At 45.2% G+C, this 26,249-nt stretch overlaps 1 protein-coding gene across 1 annotated transcript in view; it reads right to left on the bottom strand.

Annotated features, from left to right (window-relative positions):
• TG (thyroglobulin) overlaps positions 1 to 26,249 on the bottom strand; it is a 209,880-nt gene that overhangs the window by 179,901 nt on the left and 3,730 nt on the right. Inside the window, exons 5-14 of the mRNA XM_006021995.3 lie at positions 20,681 to 20,787; positions 18,837 to 18,980; positions 17,634 to 17,819; positions 13,896 to 14,951; positions 10,537 to 11,124; positions 7,198 to 7,440; positions 6,629 to 6,766; positions 5,209 to 5,286; positions 2,750 to 2,862; positions 1,852 to 1,963 (exon numbers count right to left, since the gene is read on the bottom strand). Of these exons, the coding sequence (XP_006022057.1) occupies positions 1,852 to 1,963; positions 2,750 to 2,862; positions 5,209 to 5,286; positions 6,629 to 6,766; positions 7,198 to 7,440; positions 10,537 to 11,124; positions 13,896 to 14,951; positions 17,634 to 17,819; positions 18,837 to 18,980; positions 20,681 to 20,787 (2,765 nt within the window). The remainder of the gene's footprint in view (positions 1 to 1,851; positions 1,964 to 2,749; positions 2,863 to 5,208; positions 5,287 to 6,628; positions 6,767 to 7,197; positions 7,441 to 10,536; positions 11,125 to 13,895; positions 14,952 to 17,633; positions 17,820 to 18,836; positions 18,981 to 20,680; positions 20,788 to 26,249) is intronic.

The raw sequence follows: 26,249 nt of genomic DNA, 5'->3' as shown, positions 1-26,249 counted from the left end.
ATTTGTCCACATCATTTCTGTAGTGGGGGGCCCAAAACTGGACACAGTACTACAGATATGGCCTCACCAGTGCTGAATAGAGGGGAAGAATCACTTCCCATGATCTGCTGACAACACGCCTACCAATGCAGCCCAGGATGCCGTTAGCCTTCTTGGCAACAAGGGCACAATGCTGGCTCGTATTCAGCTTATTGTCCACTATGACTCCTAGGACCTTTTCTGCAGAGCTGCTGCCCAGCCAGTCAGCCCCCAGCCTGTACTGGTGCATGGGACTGCTCCAGCCTAAGAGCAGGACTTTGCACTTGTCCTTATTGAACAACATGAGATTTCTTTTGGCCCAATCTGCCAACTTGTCTAGGTCACCCTGAATCCTAGCCCTACCCTCCAACATTCCCCCCAACTTGGTGTTATCTGCAAACTGGCTGAGGATGCACTCTATGCCATAAAGATATTAAACACACCTGGCCCCAGGACCAACCCCAAGGGCACTCCACTTGATCCTGGCTGCAAACTAGACATTGAGCAATTGGCTACTACCCTCTGAGCCTGATGATCCAGCCAATTTTCTATCCACCTTACATTCTATTCATCCAACCCGTACTTTCTTGGCTTGACTACAAGAACGTTTCATCATAGATGTTAGGGCCGGAAGGGACCTCAATAGATCATCGAGTCCGACCCCCTGCATAGGCAGAAAAGAGTGCTGGGTCTAGATGACCCCAGCTAGATGCATATCCAACCTCCTCTTGAAGACCCCCAGGGTAGGGGAGAGCACCACCTCCCTTGGGAGCCCATTCCAGACCTTGGCCACTCTAATTGTGAAGAAATTCTTCCTAATGCCCAGTCTAAATGTTGTGGGAGACCATATCAGAAACCTTGCTAAAGTCAAGGTATGTCACATCCACTGCACTTCCTGCATCACAGAGCCAGTCATCTCATCATAGAAGGCAATCAGGTTGGTCAGGCATGACTTGTCCCTGGTGAATCCATGCTGACTGTTCCTAATCACCTTCTCCAAGTGCTTAGAAATGGATTCCTTAAGGATCTGCTCCATGATCTATTTGGGGATTATGGTGAAGCTGACTGGTCTGTAGTTCCCTGGATCCTCCTTCTTCCCTTTCTTAAATATGGGCACTATACTATGTTTGCCCTTTTCCAATTGTCTGGGACCTCTCCTGATCACCATGAGTTTTCAAAGATGATGGCCAGTGGCTCTGCAATCACATCAGCCAACTCTCTCAGCACACTTGGGTGCATCCTGTCTGGCCCCATGTCCAGCATTTCTAAATAGTGCCTAACCTGTTCTTTTACCGCTGTTGGCTGATCACCTCCTCCCCAAACTGTGCTGCCCAGTGCAGTAGTCTGGGTGCTGACCTTGCCTGTGAAGACTAAGGTGAAAAAGGCATCGAGTACTTCTGCCTCTTCCTCATTATCTGTCACTAGGTTGCCTCCCTCATTCAGTAAGGGACCCACACTTTCCCTGATCCTCCTCTTGTTACTGACATACTTGTAGAAACTCTTCTTGTTACCCTCCACAATCCTTGCTAGCTGCAACTCCTGGCATCATAACATCTAGCCACACAAGAAGTAGGGGCAGAGGACAGGGTCATGCTCTCCTAACAAGGACTCCTGTTTAACTGCATCTCCAACACTGCAACAATCTCTTCATACCCTTGTCTGAGGCATGCTCTAGAGCATCAGGGAGTTGGAGAGGCACCCCTGGAGCAGCTTTCCCACCTCATTTTCAGGTCTGTTGCGTCTGGACAGAGAGCAGGTAGTGGGGGCTGTGTTTCTCAGAAACATCCTAAGTGCACTGGGGAAGCAATGCAGTTACTCCCTGCTGATACTTACACTGGGGGTTGCCATCTGAATCCTGGCTACTCCGCTGAAGCACATCTCCTGACATGGGATCCACACACTGAGCATCTGAGTCCAATTTCTGCAGCAAGGTATATTCACCAGTCTGAGAAGAACCAATTACAATATCACTGCCGAGCACAATACTTTTTCAAAAGGCTACTAATAATGCACACAGCATGTGCCAGAACCCACTTTCAAAAGTCCTGATTAATAGATGTTTGCTTAGGATTAAGTTTTCAGTTTTGCATTAAAAGAAAGCAGTGACAAGATGAACCTCCATAATCAGAGCTGCTATGATAGCCTGATTCCGCACAGGAAACCAGGCTCTAGCAGAAGCAGCTCTCATACATTTAAAAACTATTCATAGGACAATTGTATTTTTTAAAAATGTGAGTTTAAATGGCATGGTAGCCTTCACACCCTTCCAAAACTCCAGTCAAATGAATGGAAATCCCACTGGAGGTTTTTCTGGGGACAGATGGCACTGACTTCAGTCTCTCAGGTCCAACTTTTCACTGCTATTGGTAGAATACATTGGAATGGGCCACCTAAAAGTCAGTTAACTTAACTTTGCCACTGCGGTCTGAGAACAGAGCCATGTTATCCAGGGGAAGCTTGGCTGGGGAAAATACCTCAGAGAATACTATCCCTTCTCCATTACCCTGTGAACAACTTAAAACATCTCTGAAGGAGGATGACACGTTCTCCTGTGTGCACCAGACTTTGCTCAGAGGCCTGCCTCCCCTTTAGAGTGATGAGACGGCATGAATGGAGGAGTTTGGGAGCTCCTCTGCCCTGAAAATGCAAGTGCCCAGGACTTCAGAAGCAATAAGCTAGATGAGGAAAGCTCTCTCCCCTCCACCCTGCACACCTGGTCACATTAACTTGCCTCTAGACATGAGGGGATGAACAGGTCTGCAGGAGCAGTGTTGCATGGTGCTCCACTCTGCTTCCAGCTGGAAATCAAAGCATTGGCTCGAGACCGCTGACATGATGTCTGGCCTTTGAGAGAAAGAAAATATTAATTAATGCACCGTAATTACTGCACATGAAGTTTAGTACTTGGATAACGAAGTACTAAATCAATGTGTAGTAACTCATGCTACTGTGCAGTAGCACCAATACATGGGCTTTTCGTGATGCTTGCTGCACAGTAGCCTGTGACAGGGGCCATCTCAGGACCAGTCACCTACGTCAGGCTGCCCACCTGTCTAGGGCAGCTAACCTGTCTCTAAGCACCTAACTTTCCTGCCATGCCTTTGTTGCAATTAAAAAGAAGTTTTTTCCAGGCAAGAAGCTGCAAATTTAACACCCTGAGGACAACGGTGTAATACATGACTCCATAGCACCCCTACACTGTGTCCCGTGCCTCACAGATGGCATCCAAAAATTACTTCCTACTCCCCCAGCCCTATTGCTGGGCAGCACTCAGCCTCTGGCCCAAACTTGGCCTTAGGTGTCCTTAGATGTGCTCCAGCTACATGCCCCCTCACTGGGGCCTATGAATAGTCCTTCAGGCCCCCTTGGACCCTGCTGAAGGTAGCCTCTAGCAGCCACTTCACTCCCTCACTGAGGCTACTACTCTGTCCCCTTACAGGGGCCTCCCATCCCTCTAGGTGGACCTTGGCCCTGTCTCAGATGCCATTCGATAGGCCTGGACCCCCACCTCAGGCCCCATTCAGTGGACCTGGGTGCCTGTGCTTTTCTGTTGGGGTGTGCTCCTCTAGCCTTTCCCCTCTACAGGGTACCTGCAAGGCAGCGGGGGCTAAGGCTTTCCAACGCCCCATACTCACCTTTCACTAAGGAGGACAGGTGTGGCATTTCCTGGAAGCTGCCCTGCCATAAGCAGCCCCACCACACCATCCAACCCCAGCAGGGGTTTCAGGTTATGCCCGAGGACCAGGAACCTCCTCCATCCCCTTAGTTCCTACCCTTGACCTCCAGGTGTTCTGGGAGCAGCAATACTCTGGCTGAGAGGACTTTATCCTTTGGCTCCCCAGTTGCAACTGGCAGCCCTGCTCTTTGAGTCTGGTCTTATAACCTAGCTGCCTAGCCCTACACCAACCAGGTAGCCTCCTGACTGCCATGTGACCACATGATTGGGTCTTCTCCCACCTGCAGGCTGGTCTACAGCATGCTCAAGCTCTTAAAGTGGCAGGCACCAAAGATGCCCTGACACAAAGCCTAATACTACCATGCAACAGTGTATTAGCATGTTTTTTGCCCAGCGCACTACTGCAGAGTGTTATTAAGCTACTGTGCAGTTGACATCTCATGTAGATGTGCCCTTTGTGTACCAGCAAATGTTGCAAACCAAGCAGAATAAAGAGGTAATGGGACATTACCAAGCAGAATAAAGAGGTAATGGGACAATTCATTCCCAGAGTAATGTCACTGACTTCAAATGAGTTAGCCCAGAAATGAAAACAGACAGGTCCCCTCTGCTGGCCCCTGTTGAAAGGTGCTGGGAGTCTACAGATACAGCTGGAGTTGCACAGGAAACTAAAGGACAATCTATGTGGAAAACACCTCAGCAGAATGCTTAGCATTTTCATCCATGCTACAAGGAGACAGCAACCAGGTTTCAGTGTGTTTAAAGGATGAAAAAGAAAAATGGTTCTTTAGATAACAGAAGAATCTAGGAGGGCCTACGGGAAAAGAGACATCTCAGATGTAAATGGAACTATACTTTAATTAAACAAATCTGTTGTCAGTTCTCTGTAGCTCCAAGAGGGTTAGGAGATGACTCAGATTCTTACAACCAAAAACCTATGTCCCTTTTGCTTGAGTGTCAGTCTGGCTTCACTTAAGCAGATGCTTAGCTTCAATTGGTCTCATCACATAATTAAAGATGGGAATTATTCCAGTGCTTAAAAGTATTCCTGTGTATTATTGCAGTAGAATCACAAAGGACTGTTTGATGTTAGCAGCAAAGGACATCTGAAACTCAGCTGGGCACTTCTGATTCTATTCAGTACTAGGTTGCAGTGAATGTATAGGCTAATACAGTTCATGAAATTTTGAACTCCATAAAACAGAACACTTCCTTGAAAAATGATGCCCACTACTAAATCACATCAACATAAAGGGTAAATCAAGAAATCAAAAGGACTGACAAATATCTAAGGCAGCAGCACGCAGGCTCTTCCAGTTACAAAACAAAAGATCAAATTAAAACTCTTCCTTCAGTTTTCTTCTTTTGGTGTGGTTACGAGAAACTTGTGTTATGCTGCAGGCTACTTAGTAAATATCTCAGTAAAGATTCACATCTATCCTGCAACGCACTAATAAAAGCTAATAGCTTTTCTGTGTCAGCTAAGAATGCAGCAGGTGGAAAATGTAACTTACATGTTGGGAGTTGTGCTGAGCGTGCACGCAGAGAACCCGTGACATAACGTCCCCTCTCGTCCACACACCAGCAGTGACCTGGGCAAGATAACAGTAGCCTTAGTCTGGAAACTGTAAGTCCCTTGACTTGATTTATCATTAGCTAAGGTTGACCTGAACCCAAGGAGAACTGTAGTTATTGCTTTGCAGGAATACTGGGCATTATCTATAAGGCAGGGTTGTGATGAACATAACAGATTAGGCTAGCTGCTCTATCCAGATCACAGAAAAGCAGCTGTGCATAATACTTGCAAACACTGGCATTTCCAGTTCTGGTCCCCAATCAAGCTTAGAAATGCAGAAGCATGTGATTTTTTTTTTTTTTTTAATTCAAAAACTCACCCAAACTACCCAATTTCAAATTCTTACACCCAAATTCTTAATATCTTGATCATGCCACAGCCCAGTCCATGCAAGCCTATGGATATGCCAACTAAGACTAAACCTCAGTATCATGGCTCTAGTTTGTAGTTTAGCCAAAGATCCAGGGTGTTCCTTGTTTTGTCAGATATGGCTCAGGTGGCAAAAAGCAAATCCATTTATGAACCGTATAAGGCCCTGCCCTGGGCCCTGTTTAACTCTGTTTTACGACTGAGAGCATGTGGAGCATGTGCCACAGCTGTGGCAGTCAGGGACCACCCAGTGATTCCACCACAAGAAGTACAGTTAGTGGGCCATAATTTGGCCTAGTATCTTTACATTGTCTCTGTCGTCTTTCCCCTGGAAATGCAGATGTAACATACCAGTGGACAAAATAGTTTGGAGTAAGAAATAACCCCTGATGCCATTTCCTGTTTTGTTATGTTCAAATGCTATAGCTATGGCTAGGGACAGAAATTACACATAAACCCGTATAAGTGATTGGAAGCCAATTCAAATCTGTAATACAAGAGAAGTTCAGTGCACATAAACCACTTTCAAAATAGCCAAGACTGGTTTAAGATAAACCTGGATAGTTGTAGTATCAGACTTAACTGATAGGTTAAACTGGTTTATTGAACTACTGGTCCAGATCCCCTCCAGATTCAAGTTAACTCTCAATCCCCCAGCATCCCAGCATGCCTTGCATCCCCCCATTACTACAGGGTAGGAAGGCAAGCCTTTGGCCCAAGCTGTTTGCTTTAGCTGAGCAGGGAGACATGATCTAGCATCCCCCCCCAGCTTCAGGCCTGGGCCACTGCAGGCATGTGGCTGCATTTCTAGAATCAAAAGTGAATGGCTGCTCACTTGCTTATCGGTTCAATCTATGCAGTTTACACTAACCTACGGAGATTGAATCAATTCAGCCTCAGGCTTTTTGACTGTCAGCTCTTAGCCTATCTGACTTGCCTTTGCTCAGCTAATAAAAGCAGTAACACTTATTTTGCTAAAGGACCCTCACCAGTACTCTCATAGCATTGGACTGGTTCCCAGTTCCCCAGTCCATCACACTGGGGAACGTAAGGATGAAATCCCAAGAGCATGGCTTCTCCAGCAGAACTTCTTGAAATAAAACGATTCCTCCAGTAGAAATGCAGGGCTACAAAAAAAAAAAAAAAAAAAAAAAAGGCCAAATATTAGCGGAGCTGATAAAACACCTCATGTAATGGAAGCTATTTTAAAAATGGATGTTTACAGCACCTTACTCTAGTCCCTGTTTAGAAGGGGAAAAATCAGAAACCTTGGGAAACATAATGACTGATAAATATCCAGGTATTAATGGCACTCCCTGAGTTACATAACAATTCAGATCTACTTCTGGTGTAGGGAGATGAAACTCCTTTAACTATGATGGAGAAAATGCCATTTTCAGCAAGACTGAATTTGGCCTAGAAAGTTTTAGTACATAAAAATAATGTTGTGGGCTCATTTGTGCACTAAACTCTCGTAAGCAAAGACATTCATCTCAAAGGGTTCCCTATCAGTCCCAATTTACCAACTATACTAGGGCTGCTTTTCCTTCCAACCTACTTGATTGTGCAGCCAGTCGTACTGCATAATCACTGCCAGTCAATATTTTTTCAGAGAACATGGTCCCTGACTGAAAGGACTGAGTAAAATGCAGGAGGTCATGGTCCATCAACTGTATTCCTTTTGCCATTAAAAAGCTCTCTCCAAATGGGAAGTGGGAGCCATTTGAAGCTACGATGAGTTGCTCTGCTTCATCAATAAGCTGCATTGCTTCCTTTTTCATGCTTTCACATGCACCAGGGCCTGTTGATAGTAAAGGGGGTGAGTTTAGTATTTAGTTTTATTTTATCCAGGAGAGATTAGTACACTCACACTGGACAGCTTTAACATACTTTTGTTCCTTTGTAAGTGTGCATTGGTTTGCACTGTTTCACAAAGCACCTCTGTAGCAACACAAGGAAGCAAATGAGCGAAAAGAGCTCATTATTATAGTTTATTTGCAATCAGGGTGGATCCAGAGTGGGTGCAGTGCCATGGTCACACCTCATTTTGAGTGTGCCACACCTGAGCTTTCAACATGGATCTGGCTGGAGCCCCTGCTTTCAGCTCCTGAGCCCAGGAGGTGAACACTGCTGCTCATCCCCTCCTTTCCCCCACTTCTGAATCCAGCACAGAGAAAGGAGGGGAAGGGTAAGCTGAAGCAGCATTCACCCCCTGAGCTCTGGAGACTTGTGCAAGCAGGGCTGTAGCTAAACCCAGCTCTGGTCAGTTGGTGAACTTGGAGCTCACTGCTGACAACAAGCTCTAGCAGGAGCCCGCACTGACCAGGTAGAGAGCTCAGAGCTCACTGCACATGCAAGATGCAGCCAAAGTGGGGTGCACTCTGCTTTGCTCCATTCCCAGCTGTGTTACCAGGTACAACCTAAACATATTGAAAGATTCAGTCCCTTCCCTGAAGACTCAACCATCAGTAAAAAAAGAGGCAGCATACAAGCAAAGTGTCCAAGGTGATGATTGGCACACAGCTTCTCATTTCCATGTTTATATTCTTTGTTCAGATGCATTTGTTAAAATCAGGAACATAATGAATGAGCTGGCCAACCTGCTCTGCTAAGACAGCTCAGTACTAAATCTACCCCCCACCAGCCTTTGGAGTACACTGGAGTTCTCCAATATTCGTTCTCCAACTGGAGGTCTTCTAGCCATTGTCTTTCTCTCTTTCAACCTGAAAACTATGACAAAGTCTTTGAAAAAATTATCAAGGCTCACATTTGCGAGAGCCTGGCAGGACAAATTATGCTGAGGGGAAACCAGCACGGGTTCGTGGCAAGCAGATCGTGCCTGACCAATCTAGTCTCTTTTTATGACCAGGTTACGAAACGCCTGGACACAGGAGGAGGGGTGGATGCCGTATACTTAGACTTCAGGAAGGCCTTCGATACGGTATCCCACCCCATACTGGTGAACAAGTTAAGAGGCTGTGACTTGGATGGCTACACAGTCTGGTGGGTGGCGAATTGGCTAGAGGGTCGCACCCAGAGAGTCGTGGTGGATGGGTCGGTATCGACCTGGCAGGGTGTGGGCAGTGGGGTCCCGCAGGTTTCGGTCCTTGGACCGATACTCTTTAATGTCTTCATCAGCGACTTGGACGAGGGAGTGAAATGTACTCTGTCCAAGTTTGCAGATAACACAAAGCTATGGGGAGAAGTGGACACGCCGGAGGGCAGGGAACAGCTGCAAGCAGACCTGGACAGGTTGGACAAGTGGGCAGAAAACAACAGAATGCAATTCAACAAGGAGAAATGCAAGGTGCTGCACCTAGGGAGGAAAAATGTCCAGCACACCTACAGCCTAGGAAATGACCTGCTGGGTGTCACGGAAGTGGAAAGGGATCTTGGAGTCCTAGTGGACTCCAAGATGAACATGAGTTGGCAGTGTGACGAAGCCATCAGAAAAGCCAATGGCACTTTCTCATGCATCAGCAGATGCATGACAAATAGATCCAAAGAGGTGATACTTCCCCTCTATCGGGCACTGGTCAGACCGCAGTTGGAGTACTGCGTGAAATTCTGGGCGCCGCACTTCAAGAGGGATGCGGATAACCTGGAGAGGGTCCAGAGAAGGGCCACTCGTAAGGTTAGGGGCCTGCAGACCAAGCCCTACGAGGAGAGACTAGAGAAACTGGACCTTTTCAGCCTCCGCAAGAGAACATTGAGAGGCGACCTTGTGGCTGCCTATAAGTTCATCACGGGGGCACAGAAGGGAATTGGGGAGGTTTTATTCACCAAGGCGCCCCTGGGGGTTACAAGAAATAATGGCCACAAGCTAGCAGAGAACTCTTTCCTGCCTATGCAGGGGGTCGGACTCGATGATCTATTGAGGTCGCTTCCGACCCTAACATCTATGAATCTATGACATCATGCTGAACTATCCATATGCCCAAGTGATGTAAATATAGGATCCAGGTACTTTAGTGTGATGTGGACTACCTATGCAGGACCTTCAAAAGGTATGTCATGCTGGCTTACCTTTTACCTATCTTTTTCATGCTGACCTAACTATAGACTTCCATGGGAGTTTTACTGCCGACTTCATGACAATGAGTTGGGCCAATGTTGAATGCTTCTGAAAATCTCACATGAGCTACATATATTTAGCTACGAATATTTAGACTATTTATATGGTCCTCATTAATCTGGAATCTGACTACACTATGTTACTCTAGCCATGAATCAGAAAAATATTTAAGCATGTGCTTCATTTCAAGTCCTGTTGACTTCAGCAGAACTCAAGAACATGTTGAAATGCTTCACTTAATTGAGTTGTTTCCTGAATTAAAGTCCATAAAAGACTGACTAATAAGAACAGCAAAGAAAATTCCTCTCTCTGCTTTGCAGTTCCTTATTAAACTGTTTATTTTATCACTGTTAATATAAATGAACTTTCCATACAAGTATAAGCAAATCTTATTTCTGCATTTCATTCTTTATCTTTAAAAGACCCAACTGTGTTGGGTCAACCTTTTATCTGTAGATTTATTACGTTCAAATTTCAACATGGACTCTGACAAGAGTCACTCTTTACTACTGAAGTATGTAAACATGTCCTATATTTTATTTCTCCACTTCAATAAACTGCAGGGAGGGGGATCTCTTCTTTTCCAAAAACAAGTGCTCCCACATCTGGATGTTAGCATCTTAGCCATCAACAGACTCAATTACAACCCTTTACTTGACCTGTGGGAGTGATCGTCCTCAACTGTGAGGGATCACCAACAACGACGGATGCTAGCAGTATTGGTTGGGTCAGTGGGTCACTTATCTCCTACTGTGCAATATTTTAAAATACTTTTTCTTACCGGGATAAAGGAAGAGCCAGAAACTCTGTGTGATTACTTACATGCTGGCACTTTGTTCACCTCAGTCTTTGTTCCCTGCAGCTCTTCTCCTTTGTCATCAACACACCAACAATTGCGAAGTTCAAAGTGGCCTAAAAGGGCACTGAAATCAGTGTAGGACCCTGGGTAGTAGTTCAGCTGACCCTGCAGAAGCTGCCAAAATGTGTATGGGTCCAACAAAATGTTCTCTGATTCAATTGTTATACTGCCATCCAGGACTTCAACAGGAAGAGCATTAAAGGAAGGATACTTGGTGAATGCTGGGAAGATATTTTGGTGGCCAGCCTCATACAGATTCTTAACAAAAGCTGCAAAGCGTTGGGAAGATGTTTCTTTATATTCAGTTAGTATGTTGAAGAGGTCAGTAACAGGCAGAGTTTTGCCTTCATTGTTCTCACTGATCCATCTCTGGTACCATTCAAAGGCTTGCTCGGGAGGACCACTGCACTGCACCGGTCTCCAGTTACCATCAGTGCTGCACTGGGGGATGTAAACTCTGGAAATCTGGGACAGGGCACTTGTGTCTGACAACAGCAGTTGTACTGTCTCTAGGAAAACCTGACCAGCTGTTAACTGGCAAGGGCTTGGGCCTGGAGGGAAGAAAATACATAACTCAGTTATTTCAGGAATGCACTCTAGGCACATGACACAATCTCGCCTGGACACATTTGCTTTGCAAACACACTTACACAAATTGTTTGTTACTAATATGTGTTATTACAATGGGCATTGGGACAATTTGTGGTGTTTAAAAATGGGACCAAATCTTGAGATTTTTACCCCAAACCAGATTTTCACAATACCCATGTACCAAATGCCATAGACAGGAATTTAGAAAGATTTTCAGAAACAACCAAGCAGATTAGGTGCCCAACTCCATGGATTTCAATGGAAATCAATGAAAAGTAAGCACCTAATCCTACTTAGTGCCCACCTGCATTTTTTAATTTAATTACTGCAAAAATATGACCCATAGTCTTTAGACAGAGAAATTCTCACTCAACTAACTAAGCCCCATGGATAGCAATGGGATCACTTGTGTAGTAAAGCATTACTGAGCAGTAAAATAACACGGGCGAGGAGAATAGGGCACCTGCCCCAGGCACCAACCTGGGGAGGGAGGCAGAAAAGAAAGGCTGTGGCCACAGCTGCAAAATTGGTGGCAACCAAAAGTCACTGCTGCTCCCATGTGTGACAGCTACCAGTGCCACATCATCATGCCTCTGCCACCCAACTTCTTTCTCCCCCAGGAAAAAGAATTTCAATTCCTCAGAGACACAATGGACAAATTGGACCCAACTCTCACTATACTGGCACTTGCTACTGCAGGGTCAGCAAATAAAGTAAATGCAGCAGCTCATGTCCTCATGTGCAGCAGACTGCTATGAACCTAGATCGCTGGTAATCCCTGCTCTTTACTGGACAAGGCACCTCTTTGCTTCTCTTTATAGCCCAAACAGGCTCATAAATCCCTAAGTGCTCCAGGACACACATCATGGCTATGTGGGTCTGTTCAAAACTTTGCTATTATTTTCTAGCATTGAACTCTCCAAAGTGAGAGTTCAAGAAGTTAGGTAGGGGACTGTGCTCCTGGAACCTGTTCCCTCCTCTGGTCTGCAATTGTTTGAGTTCACTAAGCTTCAAGAGCCAATAAGACCTTTCCATTTAGGCAAGGCTAAGAAGGGCAGAGAGCTTTGTATTTTTTGTTTTACAGCTTCAATCCTACAGTTAGACCCAACATGGGGAATATCTAATCGTTACGGGTGTGCGAAGCTTTGATTGACGATTTGATTCAGAGAAGATTCAGCTCAGTTTGGAGGCTGAATCACCAAATTTGAATTGAATCGGGTGACCAAAAAAACCCTCTGAATCGATTCGGAGCCTCCGAATCAATTCAGAAAAGATTTGGAGATTCAGAAGGCAGTCTTTCAGGGGAACAGAAACTGAGAAGAGTGATGGGGAGTAAGGGAAGCAAGACTGACATCTGTAGCTGGCCAGTGACTGTGATCTTTCCCTGAGTCCCCTTCCAGTCACAGTTCTCAGGGGGAAGGGTGTAGAAACAGCATATAAGCCTCTTTCTGCAGCCTTTCTGTCCCTTTTGTGAGCTTTTTCTGCCTGAACAAAAGAGAGGTGGGCGGCTGGCCCAGAAACAGGTGGGTGGGTAAAGATCTAACCATCACCAGGAAGGCCCTCTGTTACAGGCTACTATCCCTGCTGTTTTCATCCAAATCTGCCTTAACACATGCAAATGACATGAGTTTAGCTTTCAGCAGTTTGAGGTGCAGTTTCCCAGAAACCCCTAAACCTATCTCCTTGAAACTTGGCAGGCTTCATGCCCTCAGAAGGAACTACCATCCCTGGTGGTTTCATCCAAATCTGACAAAAAATGACAAGGTTATAGGTATGTCATTAATTCCCCATTATAGTCTATGGCCAAATCACGAAATCTGTCCAAATCAACACTGAATCTTTAGAAACCGATTTGGCTGAATTGATTTGGGACAGTAATCCGAATCTCCAAATCGAATCACTGTTCTCCAAATCAAATACTTCCCTATTCTCACACGCCTACTAATCATCTGTCCCACTTAGGTTTTCCACTCATTGATCTGAACTATGTGACTTGCATTAACAGTGTGTTAGCTTTTGTCTCCTCCTGGATGGTCCACACAAGAACTTCAGCCTCCTGTAATGTCCTAAATTGGAGGATATAATCCTTTATCTCATGAAATAGAAATTTGTGATTTTGCCTCTGAAGGTTCTGGTCCATCAACTCCTGCCTTCAGCTTATGGACGGTCTGCGACAGCCACAGATTACAGCAAAAGCTGTGTTAAGCTTAAGTAGCTGGAAAACTCTGCTAACCGGCATTCGAGGGACGTGGAAAAGTGAAACTGGAAGTACCGCTTCCGGGGGACTTCCCATTTTGCTGCCGTGAGCCGAGTTTTTCTTTGCCACTTCTTCGGCACATGGCCCAGGGCAAAGGAGCCTGTGTGGGCTAACTAGCCATAACATAAGGTAGCCACATGCACTTCAACAAGGCTAGAACTGAGGAACATGGTCATTAACAAGGATAGAGCTTGGATCGTTCTGCTCTGTATGTGTGGGCTCTGCTCACTTCTGCTAGGGGGAAAATCTTCCTTACGTCTCAGCTTGCCAGGGGTTATGCACTCTGGAATTCCTGGACTACTAGAAATCTACAGAAAACGAAGTCTGATGTTCTACCCAGCACAGGGATATGGTGCTCCCACACACTAGCATACCTTTCCAGTCTCTAGCAGAACAAGAAAACACAAATAGAGCCCCTTCAAAATGTGCAAAAAAAACCCCAAACACCCATCAGATACCAAACCCCAGACTCACACTGCATGGGCTTTCCAGCTTTTCTTTTTGTTCCTGGAATAGTCCTGCCATCCAAATCAACACAAAAGCAATCTGGTCCATGACACTGGACTGGTAGAAAATCTCCTTCCTCAGTACAAGTGGGAATAAATGGATCAGACCCCGCTGGCTGGCTTTGCTTCAAGCTTTGCAGACGACTTCTTTGCTTCTCACATGTACTGGCACACCTCGGACGTTTGCCTTGAACTCTTGAGCCTGGGACCTCCCTTCCTTGTGAGTCCACACACCAGCACTCAGCTGCATAGCACTGGATTTCCTCATATCTCCCTTCCTTGGTGCATGTTGGAACAAACAAATTGCTGGACTCCTCAGTACAGTCTTTGGACCTCAAAACTATTCTCACAACTTCCCCTAAATCTTCAGAGATGTCTTCAGGGACAAAAATAACATGTTGTAAAAAGGTAAAAAACTCTGGAAGTTCCAGCACGGAAGCAAGAAATTTCATTGCGTTCTGATTGTCTTGCAAACTAACAGTGCGGCCAAAACTGTCCACAAGAGGTTTACTCGTAATGAAGCTCTCCTCTGATGTTTCCAGTGAAGGCTCCTCTGCTAATTTTGCAACGCTCTCTCCACTATCCATTCCTCCTTGCTGGGAAAACTGGCCAATGTTGAATTTCCCTCTAGTGCCGAGAGCTCCTGTAAAGTTAAACTGGATCAGGTTCTTCAAGAATTTTCCTCCAAAGAGATTTTCTTGGAAGCGCTTGGGATTGGAGGTGAACTGAAGAGCAACTTGAGCCAACTCCCTGGATGGAAACATGCCTCTGACAGCTTCACTGAGGACTGATTCAAGCTCAAGCAGCTGATTGAGACCTGGCCTTTCTGTAAGAGGAGACAGCAACCCAGAATCCACAAACAACTCTTTGAAGGAAGGAGGACAAGATTTTGAGAATCTGCCTATTTCCTCTGCCTTCATTTCTTGGGTGTTGAATAAACTATGCTGGCTAAAGTGTCCAACAGGTCCATAAAAAAGCTTGGAGAGAGCCTGCCTTCTCTCCGAGATACATGTTTGTTCTTCACCTAGACAAAGGAAAACAAGGAGATAGACATTTTAGAAACCCAGAAACCTGCTGCATCACTGTTGCCTTTCATGGCACTTTGACCCAAGCTCTCTGATCAGGTCTTACCTTTAACTTTCATCCTTTACCTTTGACCCTGGCTCACGCTCCTGCTTTTTTGTTTTGCTCTCTCACATACTTGGTTATCTTGGCTGCCCTTCCTCATGTGTAGGCCTTCTCCTTTACTGCTGGTAAGATCTATCTACTCCTTCCTATGGTTCCAGCAGGCCACCACCTCATTCTAATCTCTCATCTTGATACCCCTCTCGCTCGTCATCCTTTCACCTACGTTCCTGTTCCTGGGGTTGAACTCCTGGTATGTCTGTATAGACTCTGACGTGAGCCCAGGGGAGCAGTCAGGAGATAAGCCTGTCAAACTCCCACCCAGTCTGCTCATGTCTGAGCACGCACATCAGGCAGAACTGATGTCAAACATGGAGAGCTGGGGCACATGTTTAGGGCCAAGTACCTGAGCTATTTACTTGGCCTAATTTTCAGCCTCCATCATTCCCAGAGGAGGCCAGGCTTACTCTTAGGGGTGCTCCGGGCCTCACTCCAGAGGCCAAACAGACATAACCTCATTTTCTTATAATTAGCAAATCATTGCACTTTCAGAGCAAGACGACTCCATATTTTCAGTTGTGCTTTTGGTTGACGTGTCTTTGAGAGACTCGTGTTTCCCTATGGGAACCAAACAGGCCATCACTAACTTCACATCCTCCTAAGTGTCAACACCTAGAAGAACATGTTGAGATCTCTCCTGTGCTGTGCCTGGGAGTGACCCCATGCAGAAGGACTTGTCCACTAACTCCTTGCTCTTCCGGCTCCATATACTAGAGACAAGGCAGAGCAGGCATCTGAGAGTGGCCCCGAATGTGCACCAATACACCTGCTCAAGCCAGAGACCGTAGGAACCTCTCATGGTTCACACATGCAGTGCTGCTTGGACGCAGCTCCACTGTCTCTATTTCAGGAGCCGACATGCACCAAGCCGGACAGGAGGGTGGGTGCACTTCATGGTACAGCAGCAATACAGACCCTCCCCACACAAGCAGCAGTATCAATCGAGCATCACGTTTCTTCAATGCTGTTTTCCTTCCCACTGAACCAAATCGCCCGAGTGTGAATAGAAGAGGCAGACAAAGCCCCCTTCTGATAGAAGAGAGTCAATTTAAAACAAAATAAAGAGGGACTATCACATCACACGTAGCTGCCCGAGCGCAGACTATCTAAGAATAATACGTCCTTGTGAAAATTCCTTTTCAGCGGTTAGACTGCAAAGCTGCCAAAGTAGCCTCCCGGCTTAGATTTCCTGAGTCTGCCAATAAAAGCTGCGTGGCCTAATTGCAAGCAGCCTCAAGTCAAGTCACAGAAACCATCAGAAGCAGTCAGCAGAGCACGCTCGGCGAAAACAACGAGTCCTGACATATGGAGAGGCCTCTCCGAGGTTGCCTTGCAATATCCTTGCTGATCAGCCTGGAGGGCACACAACCATTTTCATTTTACAGTAAGCCTGTCTTGGCCTAAAGTATTTAGTGACTGCTTCATGAGTGACACCCAGAATAGATCATTTCTTTGCCTATATAGCATGTCTATGGTCTGAGAGACAGAAATTAACTTCCCCAAAGGCTACCTGTCTTAAGCCCCTGCACCCCTCCCCTCCCACATAAATTCAGGCATTTATCCTTACTTTGTTTTTAAACAAATCATCTCCACCCCTGTTTGACCCATTAGCACCTTCTGCTGTCATCTTCTATTCCAGTCTCTGACTTGATGCTTTATTTGGAATATCTCCCTCTTTTCACAACGTGGACATCCACACACCTTTTCTTCATTTGCTTTTATCAGATTTGACAAACTTCACAGTCAAACACCACAGGGACAAAGATGAGGAACAACTTGACCAGACAGCTAGACAGACACCACAGAAGCAATGCAACACCACACCAGAAGCTTCACTATACAGGAGGGTCAAACCACATAAAATGATGCTGATGACACTGTGTATCACAAGCACTGGGATTTGAAGTGCACTTTATTAAATATTTGGCTCCTGGAGTCAGGTGATTGCATGTGAATCTTGATCTTTGTTCAAAATGACAGTGATTTTCTGGCTTTCATGGTCAAAGAGATAAGCTTCAGAATGTGAACTTGAAGGGTATGTCTGTGCCATTTTTCTAGCATATCCCCGAGTATGCTCTACCTACCCGTTCCTGCTCACCAAATTTAGATATGTAGCAGTGAAGCCACTTTGAGGATGTGTGAGAGTGGGAACTAGTGCTTGGGGATGTTCCTGCTAGATTATGCTGGGATGTTGTGGATGTACATTAAAGACCTCGAAAATCAGGAGAGAAACTAAAAAGAACCTAACATCCATTTTTACTTTCTTTTATACATTCAGAAAGAAAGAAAGAATTATAGAAGAAAGTCAGGCAGAAGGGCAGGGCAGAGCTTGTATTAGAGATGACAGAACTCTGCAGCATGACCATGAGGTTTTATCCCAACATCTATATGAAACTTCCAGAACTGAGAAATAGGAGCATGTGCATGAGCGTGTGCACATACGTGAGAAAGAGAGAGAAAGAACCTGTATTTTACATGAGAAGAAGCATTGGTTTGTTAACCTGATAACTACAATACCTACCACAAACTGGAAGCTGCCCTTGCCTTCTTGTTCCCTGAAACTCCTGCCCCTTGTTACCCACACACCAGCACTGCCCATCCTGCTGGCACTGCAGTGGGTTATAGTCTCCATGATCATCACAAGACGGCTTGTACGTGTGCCCAAAGCGAACAGCTGTCGACCTCTCAACCTCACATTTAGAGGGGCCTATAAGAGAAATGCTGTGTGTTAAGGAGGAGCAGAATGAGATGCTGAAGAAAATCTTCCTTTTATTGAGCCTGAAAAACCCTTTGATCATTTTTCCGTGAAGATCCCAAAATCCCAGCCTGAGGGCTCTATTTTTGTTCTTATTCTTTTTGTTAAATTCATTCTCGAAAAAAACCACGAACAACAAACGCTGTGACACACTTGACAGTCATTGCAATACCACTGCAGACAAAGTAATTGCTCATTCGATATTCTACATTGCAAGGCTGCAACGGGGTTGGGCTTTTAAAGTTAATTTAAGAATAATGAACTAATCCATTAAGTTCAGCAGCTTGCTCATAGTTCTTGTTTGAGGTGGGGTTCTCCACCTGCCATTTGTAATGCACCCACCCAGCACACGTAGTTGTGCCTTCCGCTACTGGCCGTTAGAGCAGGAGACACAATCGAAGTCCCTGCTTTGCTCTCCACTGACAACTTAAATGGGTTGTTAAGATGCACACAGGATTTACTTCATAGCACTGCACGTGGGAAGGGGGAAAATGCCTTCCTGACCCACAAAAATAGATTAAACACCAGAAACGTGGCAAGCTGATGCTCCCCAGTTCAGCACCTGAGCTCAAGAAATAGCAGCTCACAGGGGCATAGATAAAAGGGGGGCAGGGGGGCAACTGACTGAACACCACTTGTTCAGAGCAGCTAAGCATTGATCCCTAAGCCATGCTCCATGATCCCCCACCCTTGGGCACCCTCCTACTGCCACTCTGCCCAGAGAGCACTCCCCCTCTGGCAAGCCATAGTCTCCCAACAACCAGGCTCCACACCACCCTGTTACCCGTGCAAAAGAGGCCACCTGAGGATTTTGACCCACCAGCAGTCCATCTACACTGCTGGTAGCTCATACCAGCATTCACGGAGCTCCTCAGTTCAGGACCAGTTTGTCTGCCACCCTGGCAGCCGTCACTCTTGAGTTCCCATATTTCTCCAAAATTCCCAGAGCTCCAGTTTGGTGCTACTTACAGCGAAACCTGCCCAAGGCAGCCAGCTGCACCCCCAGAAACCTCCTCTGAAGAATCCGATACATGGTGGTCTCAGCGAAGGTGAGGGCAGGCTCCAGCGCAGAGAAAATTGTGTCGTAAACTTCTTCAAGCAGCAGTTCCAATCCTGGGAGTAAAGAGAGCCTTTTAGCCCAGGGTTCCCCTTTTAAAATGAGAGATTTCACCTCCTATTTCATGAAGGCCAGAAACACATGCACTCCTGCACTGATCAAGAAACAGGGATTTATGCAGTACAGCTACTCCTCGTTTAACATCATAGTTACATTCTTGAAAAATGTGACTTTAAGCAAAATGATGTTAAGCAAATCTGATTACATCACAGTAGTTACCTACTAGCAGATGGTGGCCAAACAACATTATAATCGAAAACTGTGTGACTTTATAAACAAGTATGTTCTCTAATAGACCAGTGACGTAACAACGAGATAACATTAACCGGGATGACGTTAAGTAAGAAATACCAGTATGCACCACAAGGCAATTCCCTGTGCCACAGGCTGGGTTGGGCTGGTTTTCAGTAGCCTACCTACCAAGTACAGGTTTCTCTTGCCTACCACGGTTTTGCCAACCACAGGTTTGAGTGTCCATGCTTAATATTCTATGTACCATTTTAGCTACCATGATATACAGTTTTGAGTAACCATGGTTTTCCATGGCCGTGCATCAGCCCACCACCTGCCTTTTTTCCCATAAGCCTTTTGTCTTGCCAACCGTGGTTTTGCCAACCACGGGAACTTTCAGGAACCTAACCCCAACGGTTGGCGGGGGAAACCTCTATTGCGAACTGGTAGCTGCAACTTCACAATCCAACCTTCCCTTTAAAGCAGGGGTGCCAAACTTATAGCCCCAGGCCAGATTCAGCTCATGGAGCCATTCCATGTAGCTCACTGGGCTACCAGAAATTGGAAGTAGGGGGAAAATAGGGGCATGTCCTGCTGCAGAATTGCTGCTGATAGAAAATGCTACTGGTGGCAGCGGCGAGACAGGCAAAGGCTGGGCAGATGCATCCCCCACCACTGTACTGGAGCTGACAAGCTGCTGCTGGCCCTGGAAGAAGCCCCTGCAGTTCAGATGCAGCCAAGGAGCCATGGTGAGTTTGATACCCCTGATTAAAGGAAAAGTATCTAGCTATTATGGATGTGGAGACAACCAAATGGTTAGCCAGAAGTAAACAGATACAGTGGTACCTGCTGGAGTCTGAAACCACTTTTCTTATTCATCTCAATTGAGTGCTGAGAGTTTTCTGGTGAGCTTAAGATTCTTCCACTCTCTCTCTTCCCCTCACTGTTGAGAGATGAGCTTTAAACTCACTGGACTGCTCACTGAACAGCCAGGAGAGCAGTGTATCCCACGCCCTGATCTTCCTGGAAGGTCCCCGATTGCAAAATGTGTCATGTACCATTCAATGGGAAAGCACCCTATGTTTTCTCACAGGCAAAGGCAATTCCCACTCTTACAGGGAAGGCTGTAGGTCGCTCACCAGGTCTGTGGTGTTCCAAGGAGAGCGCTAATAAGATTACTAACCATGATGGTGACTCTCTCTTAAGGACTGTGGCCAGTAGGGACTAGACAGTCAACTCTATCAAGAGACTCCCTGGGACTGTTACCATCAGGTAGTAACTGCATTCATTGCCAATGATTGGTGCTATTCCTAGGGGAGAAATGTGCCTTTCTGTGAAATAATTTAGCTAGTGATTTCCAATTCCAACTGGTCCTGCCATGAAAATTAGCTGCATGGCCCGGTACTATGACGTAGCGACCTAGGCATTATATAGCTGTCTGTCTGCCCTCTTCCGAGGCACTTACCAGTTTCTGCTAATTCCCTCCCTAGGCTGTCAGCACAGTAACAGTACCCAGAGACCCCTGGGAACATGCTTCTGAAGGAGCTGAAAGTCTGGAATGCTTCTGGGAACCTAAAAGAAAATGCAGATTGTTACAAAAAGGAGAGTTTACACAGACTGTTTGATGATGATAAAGAAATGTTAGTGCTTCTCCCAGGATTTCTATTGCAGGGATCTTTGCACAGCCCAAAGTCCTTATGGGCCTGGTTATGTCACAGCAAAACTCGAATGAGATCCAAATGTCAGGGTTTCCTCTTATTACTGAAGCTCTATGCTGTGAAACTGTGTCCTCCAATCAGGATACATCCAAAATTGTCACATTCATTATATGCACCTAAACCTTCCCTTTATACAGCCTTTTTGACAACAAAGCAGCAGCGTTAAGAACCGACAAGCCCTCTCCTGAATAACAGACGTCAAAACATTTAAATAAGGAAAAGGCAATGGTGTCACATCTCGACAGATTTCAGTTCACTGTAACCACTTAATACACAATGATGATGAGGGCAGTCAGCATGCTGCTAGCTAATTTTCAATCATATCCCCATCTTCGAAAGATTGTCAAAGATTGTAAAATACATGTTGGTTTACTTAATTCATTTATACATACCTATTCATTTGCTGTTTTCCACAAATCCTCAGGAGATGGCAGAAAGCCTACATAAACAGGTTGCTTCCCTTTCCACCCCGCCCCAGCACATCTACTTTCTCCAGTGAATTAAGCAGGGAACAGCTGATAAAAACCTCACTAATCTGTTACATTGGGAGAACAAGGCTCCATGAATTAAAGGGAGAGTTTATGTTTTAAAGAATATTACAAATGATATGATATTACCTCTTATTTCTGGAGATCAAAGGGTCTTTTGATGCTTTAAAAATATGCTAATAGTGATGATAACCAGATCCTAGCAAAGCAGAGACTTAAATAGGAAATTTAACTTGGACAGAGTTGGGAGAAAAAATGTATATGATAAATGTGACCTTAACTGATGGATGACCTAAAGCACCTTCAATCAGAAAGAAGATAAATCTTTCAAGGTCCAGGCAAGGTCATTATGGCAAATGAAAGAATTTCACCAAGTTCCCTTGCAACAAGATTAGCATTATATAGGATACGTATGATCCAGGCACACACCTTCCAGCTACATGGAAGCACATAGTGAAATTCAGTAAAGGGGTATGTAATGCATTGCATCAGGAGATAAAAGGGCCAGCCTTCCTAGACAGGCTTTTAACAATGATGGATAATTTTAAAAACTGAAATGTTGTATTGCAGGACAGGTACCACGGTGACAGGTGCAACGGGAGGAAGGAAGGGAGGGAGATTAATTTAGGCCACGTCCTGGGATGCTGGAGAGGGGTTCTGGGCCAAAATAATTTTAAATTCTCCTTTCCACTCTACGTAAGCCCCTGTAGCTAGACAGAGCTAGCTTTTCATGCCAGGTGACAGTAGTCTTAGGGCTATTCTAATTCATGCCAGCCTACAACCTTCTCAAGAAACTAAAAAGGCAGCCAAGGATCAGGCTGACATAGCTTTGCTCCTAGCATGTAAAGTGGTGGGAGATTCCCTCTTTTACCACTGGATGGAACTTAGATTTGGGACCAAGCCTTCCTGGATCACCTTTGGACACTGTTTCTGTTGGTGGGCGAGTCCTACCTCAAGACAGTCCATCCCACTGATAATAATAATTGCATGATAAGGGTGTCCACCTCTCATGCTCCAGGGCACAAATGGATTATTGATGGGATGAGGAAGGAATTTGTTTATAGACTATTGCATTTTTTAAGGCCAGAAGAGATCATTGTGATCATGTGGTTTGACCTACTGCAAAATAAATTCTTCCCCTTGTCCTCCCCATACAGTGTGGCATAACAGACTGTACATTTTAGGAGCTTTCATCTTCTTCTGACCAAGAGGCAGGTCAGCACAGCTGATAAACAAAAAGAGTAACCTTGTATGGAACATTTTTTATACTTATGAGATTAGCGCAACTATATCCACTGGAAGACTCAGCCTCTTAGACTGGGGCCATCTCCAGGGCATCTGAACATGTAGATCTTTGAAACAGGCTGCTGTGTAAATGATTTTTGTAGTTCACCTTGTTCGGGATTCAACTTTCTAAAATATAGTTACCAAATTACATTGCATTGGATGTGTGGCTAGACATGCAGTCATACCTTGGGGTTGGTTATTTTTGTCATGAGCTGACAGTATGGTTAAATAAGATGCCAAAGGTATAAATTAAGCCCCCACAAACATGTGGATAAGACTTCACATGCCTGGCTTTGAAAATCCACTCTTAAATTCTCTGGTTCTTTTTTTCTTAACCATTGTTCCAGCAACGGGTAATAGCAAACAGGCTGGACTTTAATTCTCAAGGCCTGTCACAAAAGTGGCTACAGCAACTGTGACTCTACTTAAGGGGGTCAGAACCATGACTTTAAACACATTTATTTGATAAGTGTTTTGAAATAAGCAGATGTGCATAGAAAATGAGAAGGGAAAGGAGATAAATAATACGGATTTGCAGGCACCATCCCTGAGAGTGGGGCTCTGAACTTCACTTGCAACAAAGATAAGTTTTTGATTTTTAAGATTGGTTTTAAAAAGGCCTTTCCTACCTTCAAACAATGCAATGCAAATCATATGCACTCCTACACAGTGCCAGCTAGCAAGCTACGGAAGAGCAACTGAATTGTGCTCCATAGATCAACAACAGAATATTGTACAGAGGGGAAAGTCCTAAAAAGAGCTATAACAATTAACCTCAGCTGAGAATCTTCATTGTGGAAAATGAATTGCACAAATCAACAGAAAGAAAATAGGTTGATTTTTCAGATCTCACGCTCTCTTACTAGTCTACCTGAGGGTTCGATGCTACTGCTTGTCACTGTCACAGCTGAGTACCTTCCACACAGGATGAACAGCAATAGCAAAATCCCTAAAAGGGCCTCATGGAGTCTCAAGTCCTTTCTCTTTTCAGTGCAAAAATGCAGCTTGGGGATATGGTTCATAAGGGGGGCGGTTAGATGTGATTTACTTTTCTTGAAATGCTGATTCATTTCAAGATCATTTGGTGGGGAAGGATCTTGGGGGCTGTTTTAGAAGGAAATGCCTGTCCACATTGTGCATTCCTTCTAATGGGCAAAAGAAATGATAGTCAGATACAGTCCCTGGGGCACTAGGCCAAGACTCAGGAGGCCCGGGTTCAAATCTCCGATACCACCCTGGGGGCTGGGAGTGTCGTACAACACCTTTGGCTCAACTTCCCATCGGCAAAATGATGGCTGCTGTGAGAGCAAACACATAAAAGGCTGAGAGGCAGTCTGGTAATGGGGTCAAATACTTAGCAACAGTTAGAAGCTGGCAGCAAAAAGCCACTTTCCTTTGGTTTATTAGGTGATGCGGAAGCTGCTAAAACCCAATTCTGTGACCCTTTTCCTGGCAAAGGTCCCAAGGAGAACAGCCAAATGTCATGTTAAAGCATAGATTTTTGCCCTGTTAGAAGGTCAGTACCCACCAGCCCACTAGAGAAATTGCCAACTTATTCTGCACTTGCCAAAATAGCCTATGACTCATTTGCCCTGGGCGTCTGGCCTGCCATGCAACACTTCAAGCAAAAGCGAAAGGACAAAACTTGAAAGAGTCAGATTCACATTTAAATGAGGATCTCTTCACTGCAGCTGGGCTCAGAAGAAGCACGTCATTCCGTTTATTCTACTGCCCTCTCGTGGAAAGAGCCAGTGGTTCTGAAGTCAGGACCAGTGAAGTATATTGGAAGGCAATTTTGCTTTCAACTAGAATAAGGCGAAGTTGGGACAGATTAAACTTGGACTCAACCTCAACAACATCTGTAGAAGGAAAGGGGCCCTGAATCTCTCCCCTTTTGCAAGCCCTCACATCTCCATGCACACATTACTTCCTTCCCTCTCCCAGCCCCACAAAGGGGCTGCAATTTCCTTGCCCCTTTGTGTGTTCTTCTGTAACGCGTTGTTTTAAATGCTCCAGTAGCCTGATCCAACCATTAAAAAACCCATGCATCCCTGTACTATGCCTTTCCCCTGCATCTCTCTTGTTTAGTGTCTTATCCCTTCAACCAACATTTCACTTTGGTACGAAAGTCTTCTGCTGTGCCATGTGGGACAGGCTCTTTGTTCATCCCCACCTCACCAACACGCCACTTGTTTCCAGATGCCAGCTGTATCTATCGTTCCAATTTTTTCGTTACCTCTTAATTTCTCTCCTCTCAGTGTTTTGCCCATTGTGTTCATAGGAAAGCAGGGCAGGAAGGGACCTCCTGAGATCAACTAGTCCAGCCCCCTGCTCAGGGCAAGATCATCCCCGATTAACCATCCCAGCCAAGTGTCTGTCTAACCTGCTCTTGAACATTTCCAAGGAAGCAGATTCCACAATCTCTTTAAGTAGCCTGTTCTGATACTTGATCACCCTCATAGTCAGACAGTTCCTCCCAATTTCCAGCCTAAATTTCCTCTGCTGTAATTTGAGGCCATTGCTTCTAATCCCGTCCCCTACAGCCACAGAAAAAAGCCCATCTCCATCATCTTTATAATTGCTCTTCAGGTAATTAAAGACTTATTAAATGCTCTCTCAGTCTTCTCTTCTCCAAACTAAATAACCCTGGCTCTTTCAGCCTTTCAAGCCATGTTTCCCAGGCCTCTAATCATTTTTGTCACTTTCTGCTAGACTCTTTTCAATCTGTTCGCACATTTCTTGAAGCGTAGGGCCCAAACCTGGACACAGTACCCCAGGTGAGACCTCACCACTGCCAGACAGAATGACAGAATCACTCCCTTTCATTTGCAAGTGACACTCCTTGCTGTTTTTTTCCTTGCAACAAAAGCATACTGTTGTCTCATATTTAGTTTATGGCCCATTGTAATCCCCAAGTCCGTCTCTGCAGGACTGTATTTGTGTATGCAATTATTCCACTGCAAGAACAAGACTGCACTTGTCCTTCCTGAATTTCATCTGGTTGATTCTGGATCATTCCTCCAGTTTATCAACGTCATGCTGGATCCTGGCCCCCACCTCAAGAGTGCCTGTGACTCCACCCAACTCGATGCCAACTGCAAATATGCTAGGTGTGCATTCAATCCCATCCTCTAAATCATAATGCAGATATTAACAATACCCGATCCAGGACAGATCCCTTGGGAACTCCACTCAATAGCTCCTCTCAACTAAACATTAAACCATTGATGACTACTTGTCAAGCATGATGATCCCACCAAATTTATTATTATTATTTCATTCCGGGTTATTTCACTCTGTTAAGCAGTGAAATTAAATCAAACACAAATCACGCTGTCATAACCATGAATATGTAAATACACTCTGGTTAGGTTGTCTAGAGTAAAGGACTCAAGGGCTAGTTTAGAAACTAGCCTTTACTGTATGAACGCACGTGGGTCTATTAGCTTTAAGGTAGTAGCTGACTAACATACAATTCTTTCCCTGGTCCAGCCACCAGAAGGAAACAGGGCTGGAATGGGTTAAAATGGAATGGGCAAGG

Source organism: Alligator sinensis, unplaced genomic scaffold (genome assembly GCF_000455745.1).
Source record: "Alligator sinensis unplaced genomic scaffold, ASM45574v1 scaffold651_1, whole genome shotgun sequence".
NCBI classification, from domain to species: domain Eukaryota; kingdom Metazoa; phylum Chordata; order Crocodylia; family Alligatoridae; genus Alligator; species Alligator sinensis.
The sequence above is the reverse complement of the archived record's forward strand: the minus strand, read 5'-3'. Positions and strand labels throughout refer to the sequence as shown.